Source organism: Corylus avellana, chromosome ca9 (assembly GCF_901000735.1).
Source record: "Corylus avellana chromosome ca9, CavTom2PMs-1.0".
Lineage (NCBI taxonomy): Eukaryota > Viridiplantae > Streptophyta > Magnoliopsida > Fagales > Betulaceae > Corylus > Corylus avellana.
In genome coordinates this window covers 3,233,812-3,257,716 of record NC_081549.1, presented here as the reverse complement: position 1 = coordinate 3,257,716, position 23,905 = coordinate 3,233,812, and the positions used below count along the sequence as shown (strand labels likewise).

Here is a 23,905-nt window from a genome sequence, read left to right as displayed (position 1 = left end):
AATCAGCCCACCCTATTTGGAAAGAATCAAAGGAATCGGAGTCATCAAAGACAAATTAAAAAGGTGAAGTGAAAGGAAAAGAAAACAGTCCGAGAGGCAGGGGGTGATGTGGGCCATGAGTTATTGATTTGCTTGTCTCAGTGGGTTATTTGCTTTGTTTTCTGTTTTTTACCTTCTTTTGGAGTCCACTGCTCAAAACCATATGTCCCACCCACCAAACAGAAAAAGACTTTTTCAGCTTAAAATAGTCTCTTTAATTATTATTAATCTTGATAGGATAATGATTATGATGTATTAATATGTGATTACAAATTTTTAACTCCAAAGAATTAGAAAGAAGCTTTATGATTTTTTGGGACATTGCCAATGAGGACAGGATAAAGATGCCAGCAATTCAGACAGCAAATTCGAACTTACGAGGACACAACCCATAAGCAGTTTAGCATAACTTTGAATGGGTTAAGCTGAACAAAAGTCCTCTCTTCTCTATTCTCTCCTTTCTCCTCAAATTTATATATAGCTAAAATATTTATATATGCAAATACAGTTTATGGTGAAATATTTTTTATATAGCCAACAAAAATTTCTTAAAATATTTATTTTAGTTAAATATATATTACTTTTTGGACTAAAAATTAAATTTGACCCTTATTAAACTTGTTTATAATTACGTTTGAGAAATAGAGCTGAGTTAGCCCAAAAAGACTGAAAATGCTGCGTAGCATACCCATCTGAGTTATTGGGCCATTAGCTATAGGCGTATTTTGGTCCCAACGCACAAACACCTGCTCCATAAAGCAGAACCGACCCGGGCCCACCTTCCCGAACAGTAACACATTCCCGCTGTCTGAAATTTTGAGTTCCATTTCAAATTTTGCGAAAACCTCAACGAAGAACGAAAGAGAACCTCTCTCTTTCTTTCTCTCTGTGACTATGGCTCCTCACTTCTTCTTTCCCCAGACCCTCAGAGCACTAGAAGAAGAGCACGAAGACAACCGCCTCTACGCGCAAAACCCCATCGACATCGCTTCGCTTCATCCCTCTGAACTGGAAGAGTTCGTCAAAGGTCACATTCTCTCTCTCTCTCTCTCTCTCTTAGAGATCCATTAAATTTTTCCCTGACATTGAGTTTGGTTGCTGAGAAAATGCAACACAAAGAAAAAGAAAGGAAGTCTGGCGAAAATGGTACTCGAATTGATTAGTTTTATACATTTGATTGTTAATTAAGTGGGGCATGTCATGTCCCAAATCTTTTTTCCCTCAATTATCTCAGCAATCAAGCAGAGTTCGACTTTTTTTAAAATAAATTTCTTTTGTTTTCATGTAATGAAGCCCTAAAAAGTGTAAAGTTTTATTCGGTTGTTAGGGAGATATAGAGAAGAAAATAATTTATAGAATTGAAGCAAGAAAATTAGAAAATTTGACTTAAGTCAGTCGTTTAATCTGCATTTGGCCGTGCTTAGCTGAATTTTGCGTTTCTTATGAACTAAGCAGCGTAAGTGCAAGACCTCAAGTTGGTTGTACTTTGTTTTTAACTCAATCTTTCCTAGAAACAGGACATATTCTATTTTTTTTGTTTCTTATGCGCTATCATTGCTCATCTGAGACAATTGGGGAAAAAAAAGGAAAGCAACCAAGTTTTGTTGTTCTATGCCATGAGATTATTATTAAAGAAAAACTAATCTGGGCTGAGTTTGTGCTATAATTTACTTGAACAAAAGTTGAATTTTTCTTTGTTCTAGCAAATATTTAAAGTAAGCAACCAAATAATAATAAGAGTTTTCTCCAACTCCGGCAAACACCATAATGCTTTGTTTTGTAACGTACAAAATACAAGCGTATGAAAGGAAATAGAAGTGTTACTTACACTGATAGCTGGATTCAATAGAACTGATAGAGAGTAATTTAACCAGCTCCTCTACATTTAGCTGGTCATCGTTATTTGTAAATGTACTTGCAAGAACAAGTAGTTCATTTTTGTTCCACCCATGATACACAATCTCACGTTATGCCGTTTTTTTGCCTTCCTTATCTATTTAAACAGGTGTATCCTTTGATCTTTCCGACAAGGAGCTCTTTTGCATTGAAGAGCAAGATGTCTTTGACCGTGTCTATTCCTTGATTCGTAGTTATGCTAGTCTCCCTACATCTTGTAAATTCAATCTCGTAGAGAGTCTCCGATCCAATTTTAGTGTTCTTCTTCCAAATGTTGATTCACTCTCACGGGTTTCTCAAAGTCAGGATGATGACACTCCAGTGTTTGATCGGGTTGCTTCACATCGTAATGCTTTTAAAATTTACACATTCGTCCTCATCAACGTTGTTCTTGCTGAGGAGGCCAACACTGGTTCCAACAATAATCCGAAGGTACTCTCTCTCTCTCTCTCCACTATTTGAATGTTCTCATGTATGTACCCTGTTGGGTTTGAGATTGCAATTGTTGTGGCCAATTTAGTGAGGTCTTTTGTCTTAGGCAACAGCAGCTACAAGGAAGAAACAGCTAATAAACTCATGGAATTGGGAGCCTCAAAGGAGTCGAATACTCAATTTGATTGCTAATTCACTAGAGATCAACCTCCCCTTGCTCTTTGGTTCGTCAGACCTGGATGAAAATTATTTGTCTTTCATTGTGAAGTAAGTGGATGACTGGCATCAATCTTTTAGGTATAATTTTATCATTGTTAGTGGACTTTAAGTTAAAATTTTATGATTTGTGTTTTTGTAGAAATATATTCTCTATGTTTGAGAATGCAATTCTTTTAAAAGATTCCGACACCAAAGATGCTCTATGCCGTATAATTGGAGCATGCACTACAAAATACCACTACATGGCACAATCATGTGCTTCTATCATGCACCTAATTCACAAATATGATTTTGTTGTTACCCACATGGCTGGTGCGGTTGCTGGTGCTGAGAAGAAGTATGCTGATGGAACCCTGGCCAGCTCCCTTATCAGGGAGATTGGGAGGACTAACCCAAGGGACTATGTGAAGGACACTGTTGGGGCTGAAAATATTGGGCGTTTTCTGGTAGAGCTCACTGAGCGGCTGCCAAAGTTGATTTCAACCAACATTGGAGTTCTGGTCCCGCACTTCGGTGGGGAATCTTATAAGATAAGGAATGCTCTTGTAGGGGTTCTTGGGAAGTTGGTTGCAAATGCATTTAAGGATATTGAGAGTGAAGTAAGTTCTAAATCTGTTCGTCTCCGAACCAAGCAAGCCATGTTGGAAATTTTGCTTGAACGATGCCGAGATGTTTCAGCTTATACTAGGAGTCGAGTTCTGCAGGTTTGGGCTGAACTATGTGAAGAGCATTCTGTTTCAATTGGTTTGTGGAATGAGGTTTCCGAAGTTGCAGCTGGAAGGTTGGAGGATAAGAGTGCAATTGTTAGAAAATCTGCATTAAATTTACTTATCATGATGTTGCAGCATAATCCGTTTGGCCCACAACTTCGAATAGCTTCATTTGAAGCAACCTTAGAGCAATATAAGAAGAAGATGAATGAGCTTGAACCAGATGTGCCTTTAGAAAGTGGTGTGGATGGTCTACCTTCTGATAATGATACTTCCAAAGAAAATGGTGAAGTTCATAATATTGATGCTCAAGTTGCAGCCAAAGAGCAGCAAGAGAGTTTGACAGACAGTTGTTTGGCTCAAGTGGAAGAAGAGATTTCTCAGAAGGATAGTTCTGTGCCAGATATTGGGAACTTGGAGCAGACCAGGGCATTGGTCGCATCTCTTGAGGCAGGCTTGAGGTTTTCTAAGTGCATCTCTGCCACAATGCCAACACTTGTTCAATTGATGGCTTCTTCTTCTGCCTCTGATGTAGAGAACACAATTCTCTTGCTCATGAGGTGCAAACAGTTCCAAATTGATGGTTCAGAAGCCTGCCTCCGCAAGATGTTGCCATTGGTGAGCTTTTATTTTTGGTTATGCGTTGGAAACAGTCAAAAAAGTTTCTTTGGAAGTCATTATGATTTTCCTTTTTTTTTGGTACTTTTTTTTCTTTGTTTTCCTTGTCCAAATATGTTGTGGATGTTTACTCTATAGATTTAATTCTTGATCTACAATAGTAATTAATAGCATCAGATATATGCTCTCTTTTGTAGGCATTTTCTCAGGACAAATCCATCTACGAGGCTGTGGAGAACGCCTTTGTTACAATTTATATAAGGAAAAACCCAGTAGAAACAGCAAAAAATCTCTTGAATCTTGCCATAGATTCAAATATAGGAGATCTAGCAGCTCTGGAGTTTATTGTTGGGGCCTTGGTGTCCAAAGGTGATATATCTACCAGCACGGTATGCTCCCTTATGTCTCTGAATAATATCTTGCATGAATTAGTTCTGAGCTTTCTACCTAAAATGTTTGATGCATTCCTTGGATTTGACACAACAAATCCAGAAAATGATGACTATTTCAGCCTCTCAAAATCTACACCTTCAATATGTATATTAACGAATTATCTTTAAAGAAGAGGTATAATTTCCAGCTCTCGACTCAATTATTATGGCCAACACTCAGAGATATTTTTTATAAATAAATAGTAATTGAAGCAGTATAATCAACCTTGGGTAAGCTAAATATGACCAAACTGTAGTTTGTGCAATTCTGCTCTAGTTTCCTGCTGAATTTAAAACTTTTATATCATAACTTAAAGCTTCACTAGAAGATTTGAAGCCCACTTGACTATGTCGAATACATAATCATCCATGTGCTCTAATAGTTACACTCTCCTTTTGTTTAACAAACATGCTTATAGAAAAGAACATATTTGGAAATTTTATCGTTTGAGCAGACACTTTTTTCTCCTTGAATTATTTGTGGAAAGTAGTTATAGGCTGGATAAACATGTTGGCAATGAGAAGAAATAGAAAGCATAGATCATAATTGAGTTCAATGATGATCAATGCGGAGGTTACATATCCAATTTTGGAATTGACTGCATAGAGCTATCTAGTTGATCGTGAATCATGGTCTGTCCTTTATGAATGCTTTAGTCTATAATCAATGCATTGTTGACAATTTTCTCGGGTAAACTAAACTATAGTCATTAAGTTCTTTGTCTGACATTACTTGAAGAAGCAGTTCTCCTATAAAGTACTTGTTTTTGCAGATATCAGCATTATGGGATTTCTTTTGCTTTAGTGTTAGTGGAACCACTGCAGAGTATAGTCGTGGTGCTTTATCTGTCCTTTGCATGGCAGCAAAATCATCCACTGGGGTTCTCAGCTCTCACTTACAAGACATGATTGATATTGGATTTGGTCGTTGGGCTAAAGTGGAGCCTTTGCTTGCTAGGACTACATGCATTGCTATTCAAAGATTGTCTGAAGATGACAAGAAAAAATTGCTGTCAGTTAATGGCAGTCGATTATTTGGTGTTCTAGAAAGCTTAATTACTGGCTTTTGGCTTCCAGAAAACATATGGTATGCTGCTGCTGATGAAGCAATAGCTGCTGTATACACAATGCATCCTGTTCCAGAAACATTAGCTGCTGATCTGGTTAAAAAATCTCTTAGTTCTGTGTTTAATTGTAGTGGAGGAGATGAGTTGAATAATGACATTGATAGTGGTACTGCCAGCATACTTACCACAGTTCAACTAGCCAAACTAAGTAGATATTTATTTGTTGTAAGTCATGTTGCCATGAACCAATTGGTGTATATCGAATCATGTGCTCGAAAGATCCGGAAACAAAGAGTTACAAAGGCAAAAACAGATACTGATCGTCAAAATGTACATTGCAATGGCACAATACCAGCTGATACAGTTAAGGTGAGATTAAATTCTATACTCAGTCATCAGTGTAAAGATATAGGGTACCGATATTGGTTATTTAATATCTACTTCTTTCAATTTTTGGTTTCATATAGAAGATTTCTTCCCTTGATGATGTCTTGCAGGACAATAGTATCAATGCCGAACTAGGTCTTGCTGCCTCTGAAGATGCATATCTTGATACTCTATCTGACAAAGCAGAAAAAGAAATTATTTCTGGTGGTTCCAGTGAGAAGAACTTGATTGGACACTGTGCACTTTTCTTGTCAAAGCTTTGTAGAAATTTTCAGCTGATGCAAAAGGTGATTTACTCAGTTTTTCTCGTCTTGCCCTTTAATGACTTCTATGACTCTTGAACTCTATAATAGGAAATTTCCTATTATGTTTATATTTGAAATAGTGTTTTATAGTAAGATGTTATTAAAGTGATAGTAAAATAATAAATTCATGGTATTTCAGAAAATTGAAGGATTGATGTCATGTTTATGGTTATAATATGGTACATGATATGTTTGTCTCATATATCATTTGATACAAGTTCTTCGTAGCAGTTCCCGTGTAGCTCACTAGTGTATCAGTATCCAATATTTTATTTTAAACTGTTCCACTGCTTTCTTTCAGTATCCAGAACTACAAGCTTCCGGAATGCTTGCTTTATGTAGATTTATGATCATTGATGCAAATTTTTGGTGAGATCTTATGTTCTCTCTCTCTCTCTCATAAACAAATACAACATAATGCTTGAACTTTTTAGTGAATGACATTTCAGTGATGCGAATCTCCAGCTTCTCTTCACTGTTGTGGAGAGTTCACCCTCAGAAATTGTTCGTTCCAATTGCACTATTGCTCTTGGTGATTTGGCAGTTCGGTTTCCCAATCTGTTAGAACCATGGACTGAGCACATGTATGCCCGGCTAGGGGATCCTTTGGTTTCTGTTAGGAAGAATGCTGTTCTGGTGCTTTCACATCTCATATTGAATGACATGATGAAGGTCTGAGAGCCTGGCTAACTGCCGCTTGTTATTTAGCTTTTTTTTTTTTTATTGATCTAGAGACTGAAGCGGTCATTGACTTGATCAGGTAAAAGGGTATATAAATGAGATGGCTATCCGGTTGGAAGATGAAGATGAGCGGATTTCAAATCTGGCTAAACTTTTTTTTCATGAATTATCTAAGAAAGGTAAATTTTGATATACATCTAGTAAAATGTACTGATTGTTGTCTTGCGTAATTTCTTTTCTGCCAACTAAATTTGTTCTTTTTTTTTTTTTCTTTTCTTTTTCCCGTTATGCGAACAGGAAGCAATCCAATATATAATTTACTTCCCGATATACTTGGCAAATTATCCAACCAGAATCTGACGAGAGAGTCTTTCTGCAACATCATGCAGTACTTAATTGGTTCCATCAAGAAGGTATAAATTGTTAACCAATTTGAATTGCCAAGCATTTATTCTCAATGACGGCTAAAATTTTTAAAATTGCTCCAGGACAAACAAATGGAAGCTCTTGTTGAAAAGCTCTGCAATAGGTTTAGTGGAATTACAGGTATGTAATCTTTTCAGTTCTTTAAATTTTCTTCTAATTCTACCATTTGCCAAGCGGGTAAAATATGATGCTGTTATGTTTGAAGAAGATATGATATATCTAATGCTCCCTCAGTCCCAAAATAGATGTCTTCGTCTAAATGGCATGAGTTTTAATAAAAATAGAATGTCTAAGTAACTTCTAGAACTCCATTGAATTCCATTACCTCTATATTGGAGGTGAACATGGCTTTTTTTTTTTTTGGAAAGGATAATGATAGCTTAAAAAATTATATCAAGTAAATGTTTCTACTTTTGAAAGGTACATTTCTTTTTCGGTCTTCCTAAAAGGAAACGTAAGACATTTATTTTTGGACGGAGAGAATAGCAATTTTTCATATAGAAACATAACTTATTGGAACTTTTGTCAGGAAATCATTTCAGCGTGGTTGCAAGTTCTGGTTCATTTTTGTTGCATTTGTTTATTGGTTTTTGAAACCTAGCCTGGGAAGTTTGAAACTAGATCTTTCTATAACGTATTTGTACCTCATGTTAGTACCCCCTTGTCTTGGAAAAATATTTGGCAGAATAATGCCCCTTGAGAGCTGCGTTTTTTGTTTAAACAGCCACCCTAGGGAAGATTCTCACCGTGGAAAACTCAAGAAAATGACATGTTATTGTAGTTGACTAATGTTGTATATGTAAAAGGAGTGGAGAGTTTGTGAATCATCTTCTTCTCCATTATGAGATCGTCAGTGCCTTGTGGAGTACTATTTTCAGTCATGATGGATTAGCTTGGGTCATGCCTAAGAGAGTAGTTGACCTTTTTGCTTGTTGGAGAAGGTTAGAGAGGCAGTCCTTATAGCGCAGCTGTGTGGAAAATTGTCCTTCTTGCCTTTTGTGGTGTGTTTGGAGAGAAAGAAATGATAGAAATTTTGAAGACAACGAGAGGACAATGGTGGAACTTAAGTATTTTTTTTTAAAAAAAAAACTCTTTACCATTGGACAGCTGCATTAGATCTTAATTTGCCTAGTTTTCATGATTTTCTTGACTTAATTCTCTCTTTCTAGCTTGGTGTTTCCCATGTATATTCCGTTACTTATAAAAAATAAATGTATATTTCATGTACTTGAGTTGCGGCTTTTGCACTTTAATTGATATTCCAGTTACTTATATTAAAAAAATAAAACAAAAATCTAGTTTGTCTCTGTGCTTTTTTAAAAATAATCTGTTTGTTGTATAGCAGATTCTTTTCATACATATAATGTTTTTGGTCCACATTGATAACCTTGGTTTTTCTATTCAGTTAGTCATGTGAACCTGTTGAAAGCTGTAACTAGAATTTAAGCATGAGTAGCTGTAACTAGAATTTAAGCATGAGTTTTCAATCTACTCTTACTGATTTCATCCATGTCCATTTGAGTCTTATCCACAGGATAGGACATGCGCATCTTTTTAGCATCAGGAGGTTCTCATTTCACTCCTAATTTTGTTGAAATATTTTGTTATCTGTTACAGCATGCATGTAATTTGGGCAGCTGCTTCTCATTTTTACCTTAAGTTTATCATTTTCTGAATTTTCCACAGGCCACATTTTTTTTACCCTTTTTTTTTTTTGTGGTAAATATGGATGGCTTTGTCCTAACTCATTAGAACCAAAGTCAACATGGATTTTAGCTATTTTCTGCTTTTATAAATGAACAAATGTAACTTTCAGTAACTAACGGAACTGCTTTTTTGCTGAAGATATCACACAATGGGAATATATTTCTTACTGCCTCTCTCAGCTGGCATTCACTGAAAAAGGAATTAAAAAGCTTATGGAGTCATTCAAGACTTATGAACATACCCTATCAGAGGATTCTGTTATTGACCATTTCAAGAATATAATAAACAAGGTATTGAATTATTTGTTTTGCTTGCATCATGTTATTCAAAGCATTCAAGATACATTTTCTAAGAAATCACTTTCTTTTCCTTTTTTTTTTTTTTTTGTTTGTGCGGTGAGGAAACAGACTAAGAAGTTTGCAAAACCAGAACTTAAATCGTGCATTGAGGAGTTTGAGGATAAACTTAATAAATTTCACATGGAAAAGAAGGAGCAGGAGGTGACTGCAAGAAATGCCCGAATTCATCAACAGAAAGTTTGTACCTTGGAAGGTTTTGCAGTTGCTGGCGGGAACACTGGGGAAGAAAGCGCAGAATCTGATACTGCTGAAGGTTACTGCAATTAGCTTCTGCTATGTTTTAATATGAATTTCTTATTACTTTTCTCTTCTTCATGGTTCCTGTAGATCTCTAATGTAGAGGCTTTAAATAACATCGCTGGAAAAATTGATTACTGTCTTTTTATTAGTGTCATATAGATGAATGATGATACAGCAACGGCTGTATTTCAGGAAGCATATAGTAGACTAGCAGTGAAGCATAGTTCATAATAGTTTGCTGCAATGAGGTTTCCTATGATGCATCATATAGTCGAGTAAAGATTAGTGTCTTAACAGCATTGTTAGGGACTCTATGATATTCAGTGGAGGTGTCATCATATTCTTTTCCCACGTCATGCTTTATCACTATGAATAATTTCCATCAGCGTTAATGAAATATACTTTTTAGTAGTCTAAATATAAATTTTCAAGCATCACAGCCACTTGTCTGACTCCTTTTAATGTAGCAAGATATGATATGTTCTTTTCTCCCTTTCCTTCTGGCTGAGCATAACGGTTTTCATTTTTAGATGTCCATTGTTTTCTTTAACAGAACCTTATATTTCTTAATAACGTCATTGTCATTCAAATGCATGATAAGATAACAGGACAACCCTTCTAAACTGGTCTATAGATTTAAATTTCAAACAATATATTATAACTTGCCTTTTAGATTTGGATGAGTATGGCAGCTGAAGTTAAGTGGCAGCAAGCATCTGTACTTTCGACTGAAAATGTGAGATTAGGTCTATATGAGCATGAAGAGAATGGTATCTCTATATCTCAAAATCAAGCGGAACCTAGAGCTAACAATCACAGAACGGGCAAATGTCATCAATTATTTACTTACGTAAGTTGGAGGTGAATATAAATAAGCCTATAGGAAATTAAAAGTCAATCTCAAGGATTGAATTCTGTGAATAGGTTTAAAAGTCAAGGATTGAATTCTGTGAATAGGTTTACAATGGCTATATGACCATGATTATACTTCTTAAAATGAATGTTTTTTTTGAAATATTTTTTCCATGCTTGTGATTATATGCTGCTGAAATGGGGTAATTGGCGTTTAACCTTGAGTTTCTAATGGATGAAACAGAGGGTGAAGTCATTGATGCATCCACTGAAGGAATGTCTCAGCCTATAAATGATTCATCAAAACCTAAATCTGTTGATTCAGATGAATATTCTGGTGCTTCCAGTGAGTTGACAGAGTCAGAACCAGCTGAAAATGAAGTTCAATCACCAGAAGTTAATATCAGAGGTAGTTTAAGCTCTATCCAAAGTGAAGAACTTTTTATATTACTTATTTACTTTCCCCGTACAATTGCATTGAATTATTATCATTTACAGGGGCCTCCAAATCCAGAGCTACGAAAAGCAGCATGAAAGATCAAAAGTGCAATGTTTCTACATCCACTAAAAGCAGTACCAGGTCAAGGCGAAGGTATTCCGTAGTCTCTCTCTCTCTCTCTCTCGCTGTGTATTTTTGTTAATATTCTATTGCAAGTATTGCATTTGCATTGGTAGTCAAGCAGCTATCCTGAATTGTTTTTAATGGTTAGAACTTACTGCTTTTCTATCAAGACGATTTTGTAAATGCATCAAACATGTTATGACTTACTATATCTTCTTTGCATGAAGAGGGTTTTCCCCACTATGAATGGGTGTTGTTTAAGTAAGCTACTACAAGTAATTCAAAGCAAACTTATGTACAGTTTGAGTGTATGAATTGCCACGATACAATTAATTGATGTAAGAGGGTTAGTTAGAATTGGGATAAAATTACTGACAAAACTATTTTTGCATATACTGTTCGGTTATCATTTTGGGCCAGTGAGCTTATGCTCAAATGGCACTCTCTCTTCCCAGAACTAGGGAGAGGAGAGTGAGAATAGGGTTCAATCCACCAGGTGCATGTGTGGCCCAAAAACAAATGGTTATCATTTTGGACTCTTTCGTATTTTTGCAGCAAATTGAGATTTGATTGCTTTTAGCCAACTAAACTGTGGCTTAGTTTAGCGCAGATTAGATTTCAGAAAATGCACCGCAACAAATCCTTTCAGAAATAGGTTAGACTATAAGGCCAATACTATTTTGCTATTGCCATTTCCTAAACTGACCCGTGGTGTTAAGATATTATTATTTCCAATGTATTCAATTACCCGTGGTTGTAAGGTCTGCAGCCCAAATTTTACTTTTGTGGTATGCATAGTTTCTATCATTTGGTTGGATAAATTATTGAGCTGATTTTTATGAATATGCAGGTAGAAGAAAGGGTACGAAATTATTCTGATCAATCCTTGTTTTTTCTTCTGGGAATGGAAGCAAGAAGTTTCGTTGAAGTTGATTATAGGATGTTTTTGTAATGATTGATGTAAATACTCTATGCCTTGCGTCAGGTACAGCTGTACTCTGAGAAGGAACAAGAATTGTTCGAGTGTATCACGTAAATATGTTACATAATGATGATACCTATATTTCCTGTACCTTTCGCATTAGGTAATTATGTCATATCCCGGCTGCTGATCTAGTTTATGACAGAAATCCAGCAGTAGCCTGACCCTTATATTAGTCTTAGAGCTTGTTTGAAATTGTGATTAAAAAATAGAATTTTTAAATTAAAAAGAGTTTTTGAACAAAAAATTCATTTTTAAACTTTTGTCAAAAATACTTTTTGATATTTTTAAGTTTTTTCAACCCTTAAAAACGCTTTTAATTTTTTTACTAAATGAGTATTTTTTTGTTTTTTTTTTCAAACGGACTTTTTAACTGTTAAAAGTACTTTTAGGCTATTCAAACACAATCCTAAATAGGCCTTTAATATGTTTATCAAACTTTGCAAGATTAAGGAATGGGAATAGGGTCTTAACTTTAATGGTTAAGATTTTGTTTTATTGCATATAACGGTGAAAATGATGTCACGTCATTTTAAATTAATATAACATCATTAAATTTGTTAAATCTAAATTTACTCATGAAATGATCTCAATACTCTCATTCCTTGCTTCTGTTACCAATTCAACATTAACTGTTGAACACAAAATACAACCTACTACTGATAGCACGCTTTAGCCCAGAGATACATTTCTTTCAAAAGGTTCACATCAATCCCTTACCCAAAAGTGTCAGACTTGTAACAAATGTAAACAAAGAAATCAATGTCTCAATCCATCCGGAAGGTTATAAACATTTTGTAGAAACTGGAAGCCCAGGAGTAGTCTCTTCATGACCTGATTATATTTCGTCCACCTCAAAGGGATCTTGTTCGGGATAGTCACCAACCTGGAACATGATAAGATTTGTATCAACATCTAAATCCACAAAGAACAAGTAATATCTGCATCGCATGTAAGAGTTCCAAAATTAAAGCATCATAAGAACAAGTTGCATACAAACCTTTACTTTGTCTGGCCTAACCATTGCACCATGAAGAGGAGGGCAATCAAAGTAACGTACTCCTTTCACCCTGCAACATGACCAAGAGAAATTCTAACTGATTGATATGGGCAACATAGCATGACCGAAAAAGCATCCAAGAAAAAATCACAGAGATGAGCATTCAGTGCCAACTTACATGCCATCATGTTTTCCCAATGGTTCATCATATTGAACTCCAACCCAGAAACCAGGTGCCAGAGGTTCTGCCTGACCAAGGAATTTTAAAACACCTCTTTTCGCCCCCGGTTCAACTTCACATCTATCTCCTACCTTAATTGTAAAAATAAAAAATGAAGACAGTGAGTAAATAAGGTCAAATTTGAATGGACCATTCATGTACTATGTCTATCAATTTGTTATTGAGACAATTTATAAATTAAGTTTTACTTGCCGCTTATTCCATTTGGTGATGTCCCACAATAGACAAATTTTCCACAATGACTAAAAACAAAAAAAAATGTTTTCCCTATACTATCCTGATGTCTTTAGTTAGAATATAAAAAAAGCACCAAAACAGTAGTAGTAGTTTTGGAAAAGGCCATCTATGGACATATCAAAAGTAATAAATGACATCCCTTAAAAGTTGCAAGCATGAAGCGGGACAAATAAAATGGGATGGAGGGTGTATTAATGAACGATGCACATACACACATGAAAAGACAAAATCATTCATGTAAGTTGATCCTTCAAATGTAATGTGTTATATCATTTGGCTCTCCCCAAAGCTTGTAGGTCCACCATAATGATAGGATCAATGTGTCAAAAAGATTAGCTAGTTTCTTCTGCTCTGTATTTAGAGATGCTAAAAATATGACTGATTATCTTTTTCAGAAGTGCTAAATAACGCTTGAACAAAATGGAGTATTCTCCTGATTTTCTATAATAACCTTTCAAATAACCATCATAGGAAGAAAAATATATCGACGCATTTTTTTCCAGAAAAAAAATAATAATAATAAAAATGCTAATGACCATACAAAGGAAACACAGAAAACAAAATCAATAAGCAGTGATTTATTCTCATTTCTTTTTCTTATCATTTTTAAGTTTCTTCTCCTATTTTCTCATCCATAAAGCAAACTTCATTGACGTGCAACATCACTTCAGTCTTCAGCTAATGCAAGTTTCTGCTAATGGACAAAGCTTTCATCATTATAATTTAGTGGTTACAGAATGGCTAGATGCACAAAAAGAATTAACTAACCTTGATATTGGCACAAAGATCTTCCATGTAGTTGTCGGGTATCTGTAAATAAATGCCAAGTTAATGGAAATAACAACCAAACAATGCTTTATAGAAAACCAAAGTTCGCTGAATAGAGAGCCTTTAACACAACTTACGAAATAAGGGAATGCTCCCTTACCACCAAAATATAAAAGCACAGGAGCTTACCTTGTTCCCAAGAGCTGATGGATTTTGGGAGACCAATTTTTCCTTAAATTTTCTAAAAGTGCCTGAAAGACGCAAAAAAAAAAAAAAAAAATAACAATATATGAAATTTAAATTACCTGAATCAATTACGTGTTTTCAATTTGGTACAGTCATGGTAACATTTCCCTGATATGTTATGACGCACTTTGATTATAAACGAAAATAAACTATTAAAGATGAGATCCCAAAAAAAAAAGGAAAGGTCTTATCAAGAAAACAACCAAAAGTAGGCCCTTCATAACATCCTATGAATAAAAAGATAAACGTCACAGAACTCTTCTCACCATGGCATACATACTTAATACTCCTGTATCTCCAAGTTAAGCAAGTAGCAATTTCACATAGGGGGTGCATATTAGCTAAAAAATAATTGTCTCATGGGAAATGGTCCATACATATCAAAATGCCTCCTTATGTTGAATTAGGTTGTGATTAATGTCAACTGCTGTTATCACTGTTCAACTCTCTTGCATGCCTGTGTTGCAATGTCTAGCTAACATAAGATCCCATGCCAATTAAGAAAATCGTTTCCTCACCAACAACTCCAATCATGAAGTTTTCGTTGCCAACATTTTACAACAAGAACTTTCACATTTCATATCTCAACAACCACATGGTCTTACAGAATGACAATTACTTAAATGAACATGAAATAAATATTTTCACGCATAAGTATTCGCTCCTTGACAAAAATTAGTTTTCATGGAATCTTTACCATCACGTTTCTGGTACGCTTCTTCAGAAATTGAGTATTTCTCCACCAAGGAAATGTCTTCCAGCCAACCACCAGAGGTTACCGATGAAGGGTCAAGATCTATAACATGTAATCGGTACCTTTTAAAAAAACAAAATCCATTCAATCAATAAATCAAAAAAACTACATTGACAACAAAGCAAGACTACTCTCCGAAAGCAAAAATGGTTATGCACTTCGCACTGCAAATCATGAAACGCATTTGGTATTATCAATTATGGGATGGCGAAGAAAGAGTGCCGACCCATTTTATGTTGGGACCTCTTGACATGCCAAATTATGCCAAAAACAGACAGAACCCCAAAGCAATGTTCATGAAAATCAGTTAGCTTGCGCTCTGCAACAGCCAGAAGGCACAAAATCCAACAGAGACATATGCATTCATGTACTGGGCTAATTTGCGGTTTGACACTAACACGGCAAGTTGTTCAACAGCTTTCATCAAACTAGCAACACTAAACAAGAACAAAAGAAAGAAAAACGACGAAGGGGAATTGGGCTCACCCATCCAGCGGTGAATAGTAACCGAGCGGCCTCGAATCGTCGGTCAAAACCGAAACCTTGGTATTGGTATCGTCGTAGAGGTCGAGGCACATTGAATTCATAGAAGTCCCACATTTTCTCCAGAGCTTTTCTTTAACGGATTCCACTGTCGTCTAAGATCGACAAGGCAGTGAGAGAATATGAGAGACCCAAAAAAATGCGAGCTTGGTTTGAATGGTTGGTGGGTTTACCTGGAGCGAGAAGCGTAGGTCGGCGGAGAAGCTCTTGAGGTTGGAATGGGTTACACGCAAGAGCACTGACTCGTCCCCTTGGATCTGTAACACAGAAGCCATCAAAACCTGTTCAACTAACCTTTCTTTGAGTCCCTTCCTCTTCTACACAACGGGGTGTCGTTTTAATTGGTGCTTAATGCATCAGAGGCACAGCTCAACCTTTGCAGCGGCAATGGCAGATCCTTTGATCTGTGTTGCTGTGACCGACTCTCTGAGAGTGTGCGTGTGGGTGTTTATTTTGGATCGGATCCACGGCAATTTTAAAGAAATTGCCGGTCGGCAATTTTGACATCCACGGCCAAGATCTTGCCACGTCTAGACCGCTTTCTCTATTTTTTTTCCACTTTCTTTCTTTTCCCTTCCACTTTCTTTCTTTCCCCTTTATGCGGTAGTTTACACTACCGCATATCTGCGGTACTAGATTTGAATGGTCCAGATTTTATAAGGGATTTTCAACCCAAAAACTAACGGTGTTACCAAACGGCAAGACTAAAAAATTTTTCCGTCTATTATCTTCCGTTAAAGCTTTTCAAAACAATTCTCCTTTTTCTCTTCACTCTGCACCGCTTGCAACAGAGCTGTGATGCTTCCTGCCTTCCTGGGACCTGTGCCATGAGAGACAAGGTCTGAGGAGTTGAAGGGAGCTGAAAAAATGATGGAGCTTTTGTCTGCTGTCAACTGTGCTGGGTCTTTCCCTGGTAAATTGAAGATGACCAGGGAGATGAAGGAAACATCTGGGTTTGGCTTCCATTGCTGTTATAGTTGATGCTAGTGTTATGGTTCATGGATGCCATAGGAGAGAAGTAGACCAGAGAGAGAGCAGGGACTCATCTCTGTCTCTTTGGTTTGTTTTGTGTTGTCTTCTCCAAGTGGAGCAAGCCTAAGCTTCAACTTCAAGTCATGCCTTCTTGCTCCATCTCTGTTCGCAATCCACTCTCCCTCTTTGGGAATAAAATCTAGCAATTTTGTACAGACCTCATTTCTCGAAGATCCACCTCGCGAAGAGAGGACAGACCTCGTTTTCCTTCGTTTCCAAGAGGTCTGTTTTGGATGGTTTCACAACAGAAAATAGACGGAAAAAAATGTTTAGCCTTGTTGTTTGGTAAAACCCGTTAGCGTTTGGGTTGAAAATCCCTTATAAAATCTGGGCCATTCAAATTTAGTACTGTAAAGAAGCCAAGTCCGACTAAATCATAACCCAAACCCAATTTCATCTAGGCATTAATAGAAACTAAGATAATTTACATTAATCAAGTATGAAAATTCTCATTGCGTAATTCAAATTTTCTTGGACCATTCAACTACTACCCTAATTCTTCATTTTTGTTCATTTGGATGAAAAGTGTAATAGTTGTACTTTTTTATTTATATTTAAGTTTAAATTTTAAGCAAATTACTCCAAACCCCTTTGAGAATGGTTAAGAACTTAAGTATTACAATTTAGTCCCATTTTCTCTTCTTGAAATGAAAATATATATATATATATATTAGGACTTGTTAGACTTTGCGCTTCACATCATGAATCCATGATTCATGAGTTATGTTCTCTTCTTCCATTTTTAAAAACTAGATTGAATCACGGGCAAACAAAAAACTATTAAATCATTTTTCAAGAAAGTTTTCAATATTGATAGCTAAATTCTCAATTAATGTCCTCCTATTTATGATAACATTATTTTTAAGGTTTTTACTCGAAGTGATTTTTATCTTATATGATATTTCTGTTATTTTTATTAAATTGGGTAACGTTCACAGACAACTGGAAATTTTCACAACAAAAAACTCGAACAAGAACTGTCGCTCTTCCTGAAAGCCAATTCATGCTCGAGAAGGTTGGTAACACCTCAATAGTACTGATTAGATTAGGGTGCGAGAGAAAAGGACCAGCATATACAATTGAAAGATTACATGTGAAGGGGATAAAATGCCCTAGGGAAACTTGAAGAGAACTCATGATATAGAATTGACATCAGGGACATCATCAAGGATAAAAGTACCAAGTTTACCTGCCCTAAATAAAGTAAGAAACTTTTTTGATATCATTAGACGAGCTTGGGAGGCCACATGAGGTATCTTAAATGCCTTCTGTAGTGCTTCAAACTGCTTCTCTATAAGACACTCCAAGTCACCCTCATCTTCCATATTACCAGTGAATTCTGACAGAGTCAAATACAAAGCACATTGGACTTCTGTTACAAGATCCTGAAAGGGAACAAGAACAAACTAGAAACTTAAAAATGATAATAAAATTAGCAGGTCACATAAAGTCCCAATTTAAACTCCAACAACAATAACTTCAAATGACATACCGAGTAATGGGCAGAAAAACTAAAAGATAAATCTTAAAGTAACATAAACACCTAAAAGCATTCAGGATAACTTCACGTGTACAAGCATCAGGCATCAAGTAATCAATAAATCTATTCCTGGTAATTAAAGAGTTGGTTACTTATTCCAAAAAAAAAAAAAAAAGAGTTGGAATTAAAAGATAAACAGAATTTTTATCATTGATCAATCCTAATTCCAAATATTTTCTCATCCTTCTTGCAAACCAAGGTAACAAATTCAATTATTTCCTCTGATCGTCAATTCTAAATTAAGCATTTCGTATCTGAGGTCAGTGAATTTTCTCTGTCGAGCATTTGTCCACATTTCTAGATCGGCCCTCTCCTTTCTCTTGTCTGGTCATTACAAAAAATCTTTCATCTATTAAGCACAAATAACATAGAACCAAGTAACTTCATCCTGTGCCCAGGAGAAAAAAAAAAATACAACAAAAGAGTAACTCCATCCTGTGCCCAGAAGAAAAATAAATAAAATAAAAGAGTAACTCCATCCTGCTCTGCTCGTGAATTGAAATGTCCATAAACAGCAGAAGTCAAATATGCTATCCAAGCTTAATCTCAATGTAAATCATTCATGACCAGAAATCTGATTGTCCCCAAAACAATTTCTCTTATGCTAATAATTTGCCTTCTTTTGCACAATTAAGATGATACCACAATGATCTAGTTACTCTCCAGGTAATGTCCCACCTCCAACATTCTTTCTTTCTATCTTTCCTTTTTTTTTTCTCTAGCAAGTAAAAGAAGCCTATTACATACCATGGAGGTGCACCAGATATGCTGTTGGTTCTATCTCCTTGCTTATTATTATTATTTTTTTTAAGAAAAAAAAAAAAAACCTTAAAAAGTGAATGAACTTCATTAAGTTGTAAAAAACAAAAAAAAAAAAAAACAATGGAGCGTCCAACATGCTACCGCAAATGCCTGCCAACAAAAGAGCTCATGTCTCTGTGAGAGAGAGAAGGAAACTTGTAGTTGCCAAAGAGTTCCCTCCTCATAGCAACTCAAGATGGGGCGTCACTTGGCTGCTACTATTGACTATATAAAAAGTTGTGAGAGATCATGGTGTATATGGGTCAAAGTCATACTTTACATGTTGAATGTATTTAAGTTCTATGAACCATGTAAAAAGACATAACCATGGTAGTCCTTTTTGGCTTTTTGAACAGCACTCTGATGTTATACATCACTCAGCAATGTCAGAGACTAATTAAATATATGTTCTTTTAGACCTTTGACTTACCCAAAAAAAAGGATGGGCACCCCCCGTGTTCTGATCAAGCACCAAACTCATATTAGATTTCTTGACACACATTCTGCCTAAAGGGTTCCACATTTACTAGAAAGTTGAAATTAGCCCATAGGGTCAGCCTCCATGACCACAAACATTTTTGGTCTAACTGACCTCTAATGATTCTCAACCATTATCAAACATATTCAATGATCACAAGCAGCTTATAACATAACAAATTACCCAAAGAGCAACTGAAATCTACATAAAGAAACAAACTCCAACAAACAGAACATTCATATAAAATAATACAAACTTTAAATGATTTGACACGGAATATATACATGGAAGAAGTACCAACACAAGGTTAAACAACCCATAGATTTCAGACTAATAAGAGAGTCAAATGTATAAAATACAACTATCGTAAACAAGCTAATATGCAAGGACAAGCAAAAACAGGTTTAAAATCTAGGGGCAAAGCAACATAGTTTGAAGTGGGTATCAAGCACTACAAGTTGCATGTTATGAGCATAAAATGTTTTCAAATACTTTTGCCATCCTATATAAAAAATAAAAATAAAAATGAATAAATGAGAGGGATCCCATATTACCTCAACGTAAATCATATCGGAGTTATTTGGTAGTTTCCTCCTTTTTGGCCGAAGATCCTTACTTTTATACTCGTGTTTTTCCTCAGAATCAAATCGAATCCCTTCCAATCTTCTCTTGTTCAAGTGCTTCCAATGAAGGGGAGTCCCCCGAGTATTTAAAACTGCCAGCAAGTACTGAGCAATACGATCTTCACCTACCACTGAATCTTTTACAGACCCTTCACATGCATTTAACAACTTTAAGGATATGATTGTTAATGTGTTTTAAAGGGTGTTTTTTGTTTTTTGTTTGAAAAAAATGTTTTGACGTGACATAAAGATGAAAAGAGTTTCAAGTGTTTTGCATTTTGGATTTTTTGTCAATATTTTTATTTTGAGAACAAAAAACAAAAGACAAAGGAAGAGAATTAACAAACGAAGCCTAAAATTTTTATTAGATAGAATAATAATAGTATGGTAGTAATTTTTAGGATTAACAGGTGTTAGTATAAAATTATAAAAACAGAAAGGAGGTTAGTGAAAAAAAAAATATGCAAGAGGATGATACCTGCAAGAGCTAGCTTTAGTCCTGTCTCTATGTCAGGGATACTTGGAACCAATACACCTGGAGTGTCTAGGACATAGATGCTAGGATGATGTGCAATCTGCATATTAACATACATTGTCAGTATTTAAACCATACATAGACAAGAGAAGGAGAAAGGAAACAACAGAGAAGGGGGAAAATCAAGATTTAAAAATGAAAGGGACAAGCCAAACACTCAATAATTAGGCTCCAATTCCAGAACGTGTCTATAAAGGCTTAACGAAATTGATTTAGTTATTACAAACTTTTGATAACCGCCAATAGAACAATACTCCACTAAACCGACAACATCTTGCAGCCAACAATACCATAGTGGACCAATCTCAAACACTGGGTTTAATTAGTTCAATAGTTGCATCCTTATGGCAGTTTATTTATTTATTTATTTTTTTTTTATATACGTAATTTGTTGTCCCCAAGAGAAGAGAGATTCGAACTAGTTACCTCTTCTTCATGAGGTGTGGTCTCTATCTGATTGAGTTACCCTTTAGGGACATCCTTACGGCAGTTAGACATATATTGAACACTAGCTAGTATGAGAGAGAGATGAAGCTAGAGTTTAAGCCTCGCTTAATGCTTTGAAATTCCTAACTCTAAGGAAAGAACACAGTGAAAGCGTATTATGTTATATAAAATCTCTTGACCTTGTATCCAGCAATATCTTGGGTAACACCAGGCAATGGACCCACTGTAGCTCGCTTCATCTTTTGGTTCACTATGAAAGAAAATCAAAATTGTTAGCATAATGGTAAAGTGATTAAATTTACCATTTCTCATAAACTTAAGACTTTCGAAATAAAGTGATAATTTATCATGATACTAGACCAGTGGTCTTGAGTTCAAATCTTGACTCATTTTTTTTTATGAATAGTAATTTATTAAAAAGAAAGGCAAAGCCCTCGTACATGAAAAACATACAAGAGAGTTCGAATCCTGACTCTACTCTACCTCTAATTTAAGTTAAAAAATTCATGTGTTGCACCCACCTCATCAAGAAAGAGTTTAAACTCACAAATAAGGAAGAATGTTAGAATAATGATTAAGTGATCAAATTCAAAAGTTTCCATAAGCTTAAGCTCTCGGGATAGTGATAATTTATCAAAATTCATTATTGTTCAATTGCATGGCTTCAAAACCACAAAGACCAATGATTTAACAAACTTCCATAGTTCCAACAATGATAATGACATCTCTCCGTAATGAAGCAAAATATAGTAACAACTTACCAGGAAATTGTGACAACGCAATTTGATGGATTGAATTAATTAAAGCAGACTTCCCAACATTAGGAACACCAACCACCATAACAAGGAGAGTAGGTTCCCTTGAAATCACTTCCTTTAGTTTGAACTCCACAAGCTCAAGAAGCTTTGGTACATGAACCATGAAAAGACATCATGAGCATGCATGAAAGTAGTACAAGCATATGAAATCAACCATTAAAATACACTTGAACAAGTGTAGTTTAAACCAACCACATATATAGAGGAGCAGAATTATGCAACTACAAACGAAATGATATTTCAATATTGTTGATAGTGCAAGACCATGTCTAACTCATACACATAGCAAAACAAGGTCATTAAATTTTGTCTTAAAGAACTGATTTTCACGTCATAGAGATTTGGAAAAGCTTGTAACATAAGCTAAAACCTGTGCAGAAGTCAACCAACTAATTATCAATCGAGATTTTGAAAGGCCAATATGCCACCCTCCATCTAGAGACACTAGTGTCAAAATGGACTAGGTTCACCCTCCCAACCTAAAAAAAATATGAACACATAAGCATATATAAAAAGCAAATTGAAGAATTAGGGATGTCTACTATAAAATTACCCCAAGACACCAAGATTATATATCTGGTCCTAATACACTAGCACAAATTTGCAAATGAAAATGAATACAATAAGGAATTCTGTTTCAAATTTGCACCCTATTAGCATGTATCGAACAGAAAAATAAAATAAAATTTAGATTCAGGAAGGGTCCTAAGATATGCAGGACAAGATCAAAAACCACGAGTTAAAATCATCAACATAAATCATGTAGGATACAAAAACGACAAATTCCACTCATGAGAATCCAATCCAACGATTTCACATACCCGAGCTAATTTTGACTCAATTTTCTTTTCCTAAATTCTCTTAGCAACAAAACAGAGTATCCTTCACCCCATATTTCACAAAGAACACAAAATTCAAAAAGTACAACAGGCCGATATGCAGTGTACGAACTACGAACTAACCTTCTTAACAGAGCTCTTGCTATGCGCATTTATAGAAATGCAGTCTTGCTTGCACGAATCGAAATAATGAATCCATTTCTACAAAAAATTAAACCAATCAGTATATATTTGCAAATAAACTGTAATAGCAATGCATTCAAATGCGCAAAACTCATACACAATATGTCAGTACAATTTAAACAAAGACCTTCAATTAAAAAAATAAAAAAAGCGAAGCGGAAGCACAAGAATTTGAGAGATACATGCATGATGTTGGCGTTGGCCAGGTCTTTCTTGTTGAGGGCAAGGATGCGGCGTTTGGAGGAGAGGAGGGGGAGGAGGTCCTGGTTGGCGGAGGACAAGGGAATGCGGGCGTCGCGTACTTCAACGACGAGGTCCGCCACCTTCAGCCGCTCCCTGATGGCCCGAGTGGCCGCCGCCATGTGGCCCGGGAACCAGTTTATGACTCCGCCCCCGGCGTTGAACCCCATCTCCCCTAACCCCTTCTTTATTACCCTCTTCACCCCTCCCATCTTCACGCTCGCTCGCTCTCTCTCTCTCTCTCTGAGCTGTTCAGTTCAGGATTGACAGTGATAGTGAGTCTATGTTGTTAGCGTTTAAGGGTTCAAGCGGGTTTAATGTGACATTTTCAGGAACGTCTTTTCATTTCATATAAAATGAAAATGAAAAAACATAAATAAAAGAACACTAGTATATATATAATGCGTTTGAATTGAAAATTCATTTATAAGAGAATAGTTACACTCTTCCTAAACATATCATACTCGGATCCAGCTTACATCGGGCTTGGTATTAGAGATCAAATTGAATCAATAACTCTTGGCCTAATAGTTTATGGGTGTAACGAGTTGTTTCTGTTCCAATCTAGGGCCCGAGGTATGAGAAAGAGATTATTAGAGTTATTCCATATCAATTGTGAAAATGAGGTCAATTTATAAGTGTAAGAGAAAGTGAATATTGAATAATC

The 23,905-nt window shown here is 35.8% G+C and overlaps 3 protein-coding genes across 3 annotated transcripts; 1 reads left to right on the top strand and 2 right to left on the bottom strand.

The window, feature by feature from the left end:
* Positions 1–854: 854 nt before the first annotated feature.
* Positions 855–12,035, top strand: LOC132191267 (condensin-1 complex subunit CAP-D2). Its single transcript, XM_059606212.1, has 17 exons — positions 855–1,066; positions 2,045–2,367; positions 2,474–2,634; positions 2,726–3,914; positions 4,112–4,303; positions 5,119–5,781; positions 5,910–6,086; positions 6,406–6,473; positions 6,554–6,776; positions 6,865–6,964; positions 7,083–7,198; positions 7,274–7,331; positions 9,057–9,208; positions 9,326–9,530; positions 10,614–10,778; positions 10,868–10,961; positions 11,782–12,035. The coding sequence occupies exons 1-17, from the start codon at positions 934–936 to the stop codon at positions 11,783–11,785; spliced, it is 4,023 nt and encodes a 1,340-aa protein (XP_059462195.1). The 5' UTR covers positions 855–933; the 3' UTR covers positions 11,786–12,035.
* Positions 12,036–12,497: 462 nt separating this feature from the next.
* Positions 12,498–16,291, bottom strand: LOC132162120 (tubulin-folding cofactor B). Its single transcript, XM_059572377.1, has 8 exons — positions 15,876–16,291; positions 15,646–15,797; positions 15,103–15,221; positions 14,349–14,410; positions 14,160–14,201; positions 13,092–13,225; positions 12,914–12,983; positions 12,498–12,799 (listed from the first exon to the last, which is right to left on the bottom strand). Exons 1-8 carry the CDS (start codon positions 15,975–15,977, stop codon positions 12,752–12,754), a joined length of 729 nt encoding a protein of 242 aa, XP_059428360.1. The 5' UTR covers positions 15,978–16,291; the 3' UTR covers positions 12,498–12,751.
* A 1,494-nt stretch (positions 16,292–17,785) lies between these two features.
* LOC132192171 (short integuments 2, mitochondrial) lies at positions 17,786–23,573 on the bottom strand. Its single transcript, XM_059607422.1, has 7 exons — positions 23,181–23,573; positions 22,939–23,016; positions 21,920–22,061; positions 21,338–21,408; positions 20,655–20,751; positions 20,108–20,325; positions 17,786–18,119 (listed from the first exon to the last, which is right to left on the bottom strand). The coding sequence occupies exons 1-7, from the start codon at positions 23,448–23,450 to the stop codon at positions 17,868–17,870; spliced, it is 1,128 nt and encodes a 375-aa protein (XP_059463405.1). The 5' UTR covers positions 23,451–23,573; the 3' UTR covers positions 17,786–17,867.
* Between the last annotated feature and the right edge of the window lie 332 nt (positions 23,574–23,905).